Consider the following 9762-nt stretch of genomic DNA (forward strand, 5'->3'; position numbering starts at 1 on the left):
GCATTTGCAATCTGAGATCAAGGAGGATCAAGATTGGTAGCCATAGAGCGACTTCTCCTCCATAAATCTGTCCAGGGCCTTTTTAAAGTTATCCAGGTTACCAAAAACTGTGTAATAACATTTTTATTGGAACCAACCAAAATAATACACATGCTTTTCAAGTTTTCTGGAACGTAGAAAAGGTGGGTAGAGAAAAATAATTCAACTCGGGCCCCTTGATGCTTCTTTTTTTACCTCCTGGGTAGAACGTAAACAGATCTGAGCAGACTGGTGCTGAATGGAGCTAACACTGGGTTGTACCTGTAGCATTCTGGGAAGGATGGATAAAGGCAGCTTCTGCGGGCAAAATGTTTCTTCAACACTGCACAGAACGCTCCTGGCTTCCAGAGGTTCTCATCTGGAGGCAGTCACTGGTCCGCTCTGAAATCAGAGCCAAACGGCACCTCTTTATTCCAACCTGCCTGGCATTTTGTGCATAAAGCAACCGAGAGCCCTTAATATCAGATCTCGACTCCTGCTCCACCTGCAATTTTATTGAAGATTCCCAGGCAGGGCCACGGATCTTTGGCACCCAAAACCGGTGTTGTAGTACTAACAGAATTTCCCCACGCGCACCAACGTGGCAGATCTGGAAGACTCCATAACCAATCTGCCGAGGGAGAAAAGAAAAAGTAAATTGGTTAGCAAGGTAGAGTTCCCTGCAATTTTTGACCCGTCTCACAAGCAGTGCTACCAATTCCCTGTCCATGTTTTTACCCTGATCATCTTTGCCGTTTCATGTGTCTGTCTGTTCCTAACTGCTTTCTATGAGTGGTCTTTGGTTGCCTCCTTTGAGCGGAGGCTGCTCAAAACTGAAAAGAACTACAGCAGGGGTCTTCAAACTATGGCCCTCCAGGTGCTCATGGACTACAATTCCCACCAGCCCCTGCCAGCATGGCCAAGTGGGAGTGCTGATGGGAACTGTAGTCCATGAACATCTGGAGGGCCATAGTTTGAAGACCCCTGAACTACAGGATAGAAAACTGGCCACTCTCTCATTCTGCTCTCCCATATATTTATCCCACCATCCTGTTACCTCTACTCTGTAGGGCTAGCTGCAGATTACACATTAAGGAGCGATGCCCTAGTGCTGCTTTTCAAAGAGCAAAGCAGCAGGGGAGAGCTTTAACCCCTTCCCGGCTCTTTCCCATTCAAAATTTATCTCCCCCACACTGCTGTCTTTCTCCCATGCAGCATGTTTGCAAGAATTTGAAAAAAAATCCACGTTTACGTGGGAGAGAGCTGCATTGCTAATATTTCTCCACCCTAAATTCTCCCCACTTGAAAATGTGTTGTTGTGGTTTTAAAAAAAGACCCAAGTAATTACACCAATGGGTACTTATGCTCACAAAATGAGTAATATTTAAACACATAATAAATTGTCGAAGGCTTTCACGGCCGGAATCACTGGGGTGTTGTGAGGTCTCCAGGCTGTATGGCCGTGTTCTAATAGCATTTTCTCCTGATGTTTTGCCTGTATCTGTGGCAGGTATCTTCAGAGGATCCTCTGAAGATGCCAGCTACAGATGCAGGCAAAACGTCAGGAGAAAATGCTACTAAAACACGGCCATACAGCCCGGAAACCACCCAACACCTCAATAATAAATTGGAATACAATTCCATCTTTGTTTTCTCGGTAACAACTCAAATTATTATTAATATAGCTCAACAGGTAAGCATCTAGGCCAGTGGTGGTGAACCTTTGGCATGCCAGATGTTATGGACTACAATTCCCACCAGCCCCTGCCAGCATGGCCAATTGACCATGCTGGCAGGGGCTGATGGGAATTGAAGTCCATAACATCTGGAGTGCCAAAGGTTCGCCACCACGGATCTAGGTTATTTAACTAGAAACCCTCCGGATCCAATTTGAAAAAGAATCATGGTGTAATTAATTTGGTCTTTACCTGTTGTACATCTGCCTTGATTACTATGGTGTTTTTTTAAAAAAGAGGCATTTGGGCCTAATTTTTTTGTTGCACGTTTCCAAGCGGCCACAAAGAGGACACCTGCCAGGAAATTCACCACTAACCGAATGGCAAAGACTGCTTTAGTGTCTCCGGATCAAACCATTCTCTTTAAGACAGAAGAGGGGAATCCGTAGCTGTCCCCTGCCCACTTCAACACGCCCGTCAGATTCAGAACCCCCTCAGTCTCCACGGGTGTCAAGTCCCTAGGAGGCACACGTGACTTCACGGTGTTCAGAGCCCAGTGCTGACATCATTGGGGGACTTCACCCTCGCCCTGAGGTTCTGGCTACTCCAGCATCCTTCTTCCGCACCTCTCCTGACAGCCTCACCAAGTGAGCACCAGCCCAGCTCTTACCTCAATTGGACAGCGGGTGCCCCAAAGGCAGCCATGTTCACGTGATGTATCTATCAAATCCAGTTTTACTTAAATGCTAGACCACAAGAGTGTGGTCCCTCAAGAGGGCAACGATAACATCTTGGCCCCTGTCATTTCTGAGAATCCTTTTTTGCCCTTTCTTCATCACTTTCCTCTGGTGGATATCAATAACAGGTAGAGCTGTAGACTATCTGTATTTTTTTTACAACCCTTTGTCTTATACAAGAGAAAGGGGTGCCCTCTAGACACGTGATTCAGAAACGTGGCTTGCATTATGTCTCTCGGCTCCTTTTGCCCTCAGGAAGGGCAGTAAGAAGCCAGGGGGGCAGGGTGAATGGTACATAAAATAAAGGGGCGCCGTTTCCACCCCATATTATCAATGATCCATATAAAACCACAGCAAGCCCAGCTAAGAGCAGGAGAAAGGTTGGGGCTGGTGGGACTAAGTTTGGATCAACTGCGGGGCGACAAACGGGGAAGGTCGGAAGCGGCGGGCCTCTCTTAGCAGGCCAGGTCGAAGTCGTCCCTCTCCTGGTTGTAGTCCAGCACGTGCTGGCGGATGCGGGAGGAGTCGGTCCAGGTGATGAAGTCCTCCATGGCACGGGTGACCAGGAAGGCTGGGTCGGTCACCACCTCGGGCCCCACCCGCACATGCCCCTGTTCCACGAAGGTGACGGCGGCCTTCATGTGCTGGGCCATGCGGAGCTTGAGGAGCAGCGAGGGCAGGCGGCGGCGGCAGAAGGAGGAGGCTGAGACGCGCTCGCACTGTTCCAGGGAGTGCTTGGAGATCACCAGCCCCAGGGCGTAGAGCTTCTCCAAGAGGGCAGTCGTACTGCGTGCCCGGAAGGCCGCCGACTCGGGAGCCTCGCCCAGGTCCCTGATACGGCGGGCCAGCTCCCGCACGGCCCGGCTCAGCTGGTTGTAGCGCGTGTAGTCTTCCCGGCGCTGCAAGCGATAGCGCCGCAGGATGCGCAGCTCGGCCAAGTTCCCCGAGGCAGCCTCCCAGTTCACCAGGTCGAGCTTCTTCAGCAGCTTCTGCTCATGGAATTTCAGCTTGCGCACCATCTTGCCTCAAAGAAAGGGGGTAAGAGGGGGAGAGCCCCCGAGACCAAAATCGGGAGCCGAAAACTATGACGTGGCAGTCTTCGTCTTGAGGCTAACGCCGGGACATCAAAAAGGCTGGCACTGCCTATGAAGAATGAAGCAACTTTAGAGAACAATTAGACATTAATCGGAATCACCCAACTATTCAATCCCTCGGTATTTTTGTAAGCCTCCTGAATGGGTCGGAAGAGAAAAATGGCCACTTGCTTACCCCCTGAAACTCACAATTAATAGGCCTTTCCTGACACACACACCCCCGCCCCACCAATTTCAGGACAAGCACTTTGAAATTCCCCACACAAAATTTGATCTTCATTTTAAAACTAATCCACCCCAGTTCTGTATGAAGCCAATGACGCCCGTTAGAATTTCCTCTAAGCACCGAGACTTGAATTATAAGGAAAGGGATGCTTAAGAACATAAGAACAAGCCAGCTGGATCAGACCAAAGTCCATCTAGTCCAGCTCTCTGCTCCTCGCAGTGGCCCACCAGGTGCCTTTGGGAGCTCACATGTAGGATGTGAACGCAATGGCCTTCTGCGGCTGTTGCTCCCGATCACCTGGTCTGTTAAGGCATTTGCAATCTCAGATCAAGGAGGATCAAGACTGGTAGCCACAAATCGACTTCTCCTCCATAAATCTGTCCAAGCCCCTTTTAAAGCTATCCAGGTTAGTGGCCATCACCACCTCCTGTGGCAGCATATTCCAAACACCAGCCACACGTTGCGTGAAGAAGTGTTTCCTTTTATTAGTCCTAATTCTTCCCCCCAGCATTTTCAATGGATGCCCCCTGGTTCTAGTATTGTGAGAAAGAGAGAAAAATTTGCTTAATTGAATCAATGTCAATTCCAGTACTGGTAAGGGGAAATGCGGGGAAAGAGGAAGCAGCCTTCTAAGTTAACACCCCTGACTACAAGATGAACAGAACAGCAGACGGGGGAGGGGGAGAACAGCAGCCTTGTCTCCCCACGAACTGCATCTCAACAGCAGGGCAAACCACACTGACAGCCAAGTCCCCCACCGCCACTCAACCTCAAAGAATAAGCAGGGATTCCGCTCCTCAGTCCCCCATAATGTCAAAAATATGGGGGGGGCACAGTCATCGCCACAGCAATCCGAGCCCAGTGCTACCATCATCGGAGGAACCCTGTGGTCACCTGTAAACCGCACCCTCACCTTTGAATGGCAGTTATCTCTAAACCGGGGTATCCAACTCTGGCTCTCCACGGACTAGGATTCCCACCAGCCCCTGCCCCCTCCAGGCGTGCAAAGCAGGCAGAAACACCAAAAGGCCCTCCTTCTCATTTCTACACCCACGGTGAGCTTCACCTGTTGGATTTCACAGTGAAATCATATTACAGTTGAAGGATTGTTAAAGGTACCACGCCCCCCACCCCCGACCCCCGACCCTTCCCGCACCTCACACACAACCCACCTTCAGGGCGCCATTGATTAAAAAAAGAACGAGGACGGAACCACGTGGCTTTTTTATACTTGCGCTCCTTCCCCGCCCCTTTCCGGATGGAACGCAGCGTCCGTCACGCTCCCGGTGTGCGCATGCGCTTAATTGAGGAACGGGCATGCAGAGCCTTCTGTCTGCCTGGCAGGGCGTTTCTCTGCTGCGCCTGCGTAAAGGAAGGCATTGGTGCGGAGGTGGAGCCACGTGGATGTACGTGGATGAGTGGGGTTTTTATGCCCTGCCAGTCTTCCGTTTGGAGTGTCAAGTTCAGCTCCAGGGGTTTATGCATCGCAGGAGTACAATTCTTATGTTGTTTTGAATGGCAGAAGTTAGGGTCTGGTTCACACTTGGAATCGAGAGGGGTATACATTTAATAAAATTAGCACATGTAGGGAAATGGTCCTAAGTTGCCTGTCCTTATTGCATGTGCAGAGAAACTGAAATGTGATAAGCCAGCGTGGTGGACTCTAATTTGGGTTTGATTCCCTACTCTCTTCCACATGATTGGTGGATTTTGAACCGGGAGAACTGGATTTGTTTCCCCACTCCTGCACATGAAGCCTGCTGGGCGACCTTGGACCAGTCACAGTTCTCTCAGAACTCTCTCAGCAAACACACACACACACACACACACCCCGGCCTCACCAGGTGTCTGCTATGTGGAGAGGAAAAGAAAGCCGTTTGTAAGCTGCTTCGAGACTCCTTACAGGAGAGAAAAGCAGGGTTTAAAAACCTCAGTCTGCCGCCCAGCGATGGTCTGCACAGACGTTTCCTGAACTGGGCAAATATATCACCCCCACCCCCACAACACTTTCAGGTCAAGAGAACAGTGTGGGAAGAATGCCACAACGAATCCCAATGATTTGCACTGTGAGCATTCAGTTAGTACAGTGATGGCGAACCTATGGCACGGGTGCCAGAGGTGGCACTCAGAGCCCTCTCTGTGGGCACGTGCAAACAGAGTACCCCCTCCCCACACTGGTCCGCTGGGCTCGATTATTAGCATTAAACCTAAGACCTAGTTTTGGGGAAGCAGTGTAGGTAACCCTGTTAAGCGCTGTTAAACTCCACTGATTTTCATGCGTAGAATTAAAGTGCGATCCTTTACCTGGGAGTAAGCTTGGTTGCTGGCAATGGGGCTTGCTTCTGAGTAAACCCTCCTAGGGTCGTGATTCACCCGTTGGAAGAGTTGCACGGTTGCTTCAAAGCAAAGCCCCCGACTACCACCAAGCTTACTCCTGAGTAATGCATGCCTCAGAGCCAACCATTTTTTCTAAACTAAAACCTCAGTATTCAGGTTAAATTGCCGTGTTGGCACTTTGCAATAAATAAGTGGGTTTTGGGTTGCAATTTGGGCACTCGGTCTTGAAAAGGTTCGCCATCACTGAGTTAGTAGAACAGTTCAGTGGCCAGATATAATGTTTAGGCTGCCTTAAAAAGCCCAAGAGCCTGGCTTCTACAGGCAGTAGAATCCAAAGGTGGTATTGAGAACTATTTTGAGGAAATATGTACTGAGGTATTTTTAATTTGTGTGGTGTTGTGATCAGCAGTACCTCTTGTGCAAAGGCTGAAATCTTATGGTGCGTGTGGTGAGTGATTTACTTAAGGAGTTCCAAAGTCATCATAAGGTAAATTCTAGAGGGGGTAACTATTCTCCTATTAGCCTTGTTGCTACCAAAAATAACCTGAAATCTTGTGGCACAGTAAAGACTCATCAGTTCATTGTGGCGGTGTGCCTCTGACAATGTGGGCTCCGGATTACAAAAGCAGATGCCACAGTTCATTCTTTAGTCTTTATGGTGCCGCAAGGATCTTTCCTATTATCACAAAGTAAGTGTCTTTCAAGGCTGTATTCACAGGGAAAGGATCCAGGTAATTTCACCAGCAACAAAGCGTGCAAAAGGAAGTTCCGCGCACGTTTTCCTCAGTCAGCAACCATTTTTTTCTGCATCCCACCCCATACTCCCAGAGACCTTTTAAGACATTCATTGTGCAATAATGCCATCATGTTCCCTTGCTATGATCTACTCATTCCTCGGCAATCCCAGCTTTCATTTCTTAAAAAGGAAACATCTGCCTTTTATCCCCTAAATGAAAAGGGCTATAGACTTTAAAAAAAAAAACCTTGAAAATTCAGAGGAACTAGTATATTGTGGAAATAGATTATGTTGTTATGCTGTAGTGTAATAATAGTTACTTATTAGATGGAAAGAAAACGGCACCAGTGTAGGTCAGACCTATGAAAATGTGTCCCTTCTTGTTTAGACCGCATGCTTCTGTGATTCGACTGCATTCTTTCTGGAAAGGTCGTCAGGTATGAGAAAGAACATACCAAGAATGGGGAAAGCTTAGAAAATGAACTATTAGAGAAAGTTGTGTGGAGCTAAAAAACAACAACCCCTCCCCTGTGTTTTGGAAGGCAAGGCAAAGAAAACTCTTGTGTCGATGCATGCTTTGAAAAACAAGCAAAGGGGGAGTTTTGTTTTGGGAAGGTAGATTGTTGCTGGCATTTGGAAGGACTAGAAAAACAGGAAAAAGAACACAGTCACATGGACTAGCATTCTCTTTGTCTTCCAATTTCTATCTAAATTTGGAAGCTGGAGGGGAGGATTGGTTGGCCTTCCACTGGTGCCCAGGCCAAGAGTGTAATAATGGCCCACAAAGGTTACAGTGATAAAGGGACCTTGAAAAGAGCATCACCAAAGGGTCTCTTCCAAAACAAACTCCCAAGGTTGTCTTCAAGTAAAAACATGCCAGCCGCGTTAGCTACTTTAGTAGGCGCGACTTTGGAGTAACTGACTAATCGAGTAACTGATTACTTCAAAATCCAAGGAACAGAGAATGGACGTGTCTTTTGCACTGAATTGGCAGAGGCCTTGCACAATGGCAGCAACAACCCCAAAACGTTTTGAAATTGGCAGGTGGTGTCGGGAGGCTTGCAATTTCCATCTTGAACGCCAGCTGTTGTACCAAGCGGATTGCAGCATGCCAACTCCCCAGAATGACGCGAAAGTGAAAAACAGCACTGTTGCCCTCATGCTTTTGAAATGAAGCAATGAGAAAAAAAATCTCTCCCAGGCTGTGTCCAGGTTCTAGAACTTCCAGAGCAAAAGTGCCCGTGATCCCCACTGCTTCTTGAATGGAAACCAAGCGGCAACTTGGATTTGAAGAAGAAGAAGAGGAGGAGGAGGAGGAGGAGGAGTTTGGATTTATATCTCCCCCTTTCTCTCCCGTAGGAGACTCAAAGGGGCTTACAATCTCCTTTCTCTTCCCCCCCCCCCCTCACAACAAACACCCTGTGAGGTGTTCCTTCCATTGAGTTGCTGTAAAGCTATATCTTCCTTGGCTATATCTGAGGCTCCTTCCACACATGCAGAATAATGCGCTTTCAATCCACTTTCAAGGCACTTTGCAGCTGCATTTTACTGTGCGAAATAGCAAAACCCACTTGCAAACAATTGTGAAAGTGGATTGAAAGTGCATTATTCTGCATGTGCTGTTTTGGTAAAGCTCTTGGGCCCCTAATAATACCATTTGTTTCCTGGGACTTTCAGGGTAGGCTGCGGGCTTTAGGAGACTTCAGGCAGGGAATTCCCAAGGCCCAGGCCCAGCTCTCACCCTCATTCCCTCCCACCCATCTTCACGCCTGCTTACAAGACCCTCCACCGCCCATGCTGCCTGCAACCCCACAATCCTGTCTCTGGTAGCACTGGGAATTGCATGCCTATGGTAAGGTGACCAGATTGTCACCTGTTAAAACCGGGACGGGGGTGGGTGCGCGCGCGGGCCCGGCCGCAGGAGCGCACTGCCTTCTGGGGCGCTCCCCGGATTCCCGCCCTGTGACAGAACGGGAAACGGGAGCGCCCCAGAAGGCAAAATCGGGACAGGTACAAAACCCCGGGGGACGTGGGACAGATCGGTGTAAGGCCGGACTGTCCCGCCAAAAGCGGGACGTCTGGTCACCTTAGCCTATGGAATAATAGGAAGTGGGCTGGGGGGCTGGGGCTGGGGTGGGAGTTGGCTACAGTCATCCTATAAACCCCAGACACTTGCAGTAGCGACCCCTGCAAGAAGCAACGAGCCAGTTTTGTTCTTTGAACCAGCCCAGGTAGCTCATGCTCTCAAAATGGCAGCACTAGCTGCTGAAACCAGAAACCTCCCCCAAAATAGACAGCTTATAAATTCCTGCCCCCACAGGCTGAGCCAGGCGACGGGTGTGGGAGATGGAGAGGGGGAAGGGGGCGATATTTATAGGTTTCGGCTACCACCGACGATCCAGATCAAAGGAAGATGGGGCGATGCCCAGCTCTTTCCCCTTTAGTTCCTTTCTCTGAGGACGGTGTGGGGTGCCCCCGGCTTTTGGTGTAGCCCAGGCCTTTTCCACACATGCAGAAGAATGCACTTCCAATCCACTTCCAATGCACTTTTGCAGCCATGCAGAATAGCAAGATCCACTTGCAAACAGTTGTGAAAGTGGATTGATGCAGGAGTGTAGTGATCTCCGGCGTATGGGCAGATTTATCCTGCTGAAGTCATTGGCGATCATACAGGGGAAGGGTAGGATTCTGTGTAGCTATCTTCCCAACACACAGAATACGACACAGAGTATACCAAATACTCTTCGGAGGTTCAAGATTTTGTTTCAGTGACTGCCCAATTCCCATGACTGTGGAGAGCAATCTCTCAAACCACGTGAGCGAATTTTTGCTCAAGGCCGAGGAATTAATAGGACTCCCTGCGGTAAGGGGATGGAACCCACGGGGAAGTAGAAACTGGTCGCTTCTGTTCCCAGTCCTTGAAAAACTCCTAGGAAAC

General features: G+C 49.1%; 1 protein-coding gene and 1 non-coding gene across 3 annotated transcripts; both read right to left on the minus strand.

Annotated features, from left to right (window-relative positions):
• Positions 1-108: 108 nt before the first annotated feature.
• On the minus strand, positions 109-5037 carry IMP3 (IMP U3 small nucleolar ribonucleoprotein 3). 2 transcript variants are annotated; one of them, XM_048518026.1, is made up of 4 exons: positions 4924-4942; positions 4665-4817; positions 2365-3574; positions 109-649 (listed from the first exon to the last, which is right to left on the minus strand). In XM_048518026.1, the coding sequence occupies exon 3, from the start codon at positions 3448-3450 to the stop codon at positions 2887-2889; it is 564 nt and encodes a 187-aa protein (XP_048373983.1). In that variant the 5' UTR covers positions 3451-3574; positions 4665-4817; positions 4924-4942; the 3' UTR covers positions 109-649; positions 2365-2886. The 2 variants fall into 2 exon arrangements, with proteins under 2 accessions (XP_048373983.1, XP_048373984.1); XM_048518027.1 differs by lacking the exon at positions 4665-4817 and having other exon boundaries at positions 4924-5037.
• LOC125445377 lies at positions 2182-2271 on the minus strand. Its single transcript, XR_007246297.1, has one exon. It is a non-coding gene; the product is annotated as a small nucleolar RNA SNORD88 (small nucleolar RNA).
• Positions 5038-9762: the final 4725 nt, after the last annotated feature.

The sequence above is a fragment of the Sphaerodactylus townsendi genome, linkage group LG15 (assembly GCF_021028975.2).
Source record: "Sphaerodactylus townsendi isolate TG3544 linkage group LG15, MPM_Stown_v2.3, whole genome shotgun sequence".
Taxonomy (NCBI): Eukaryota; Metazoa; Chordata; class Lepidosauria; order Squamata; family Sphaerodactylidae; genus Sphaerodactylus; species Sphaerodactylus townsendi.

What these genes read in the sequence shown, in the direction of transcription:
- IMP3 (XM_048518027.1), bottom strand. Translation starts at nt 3,450, where the DNA reads ATGGTGCGCAAGCTGAAATTCCATGAGCAGAAGCTGCTGAAGAAGCTC.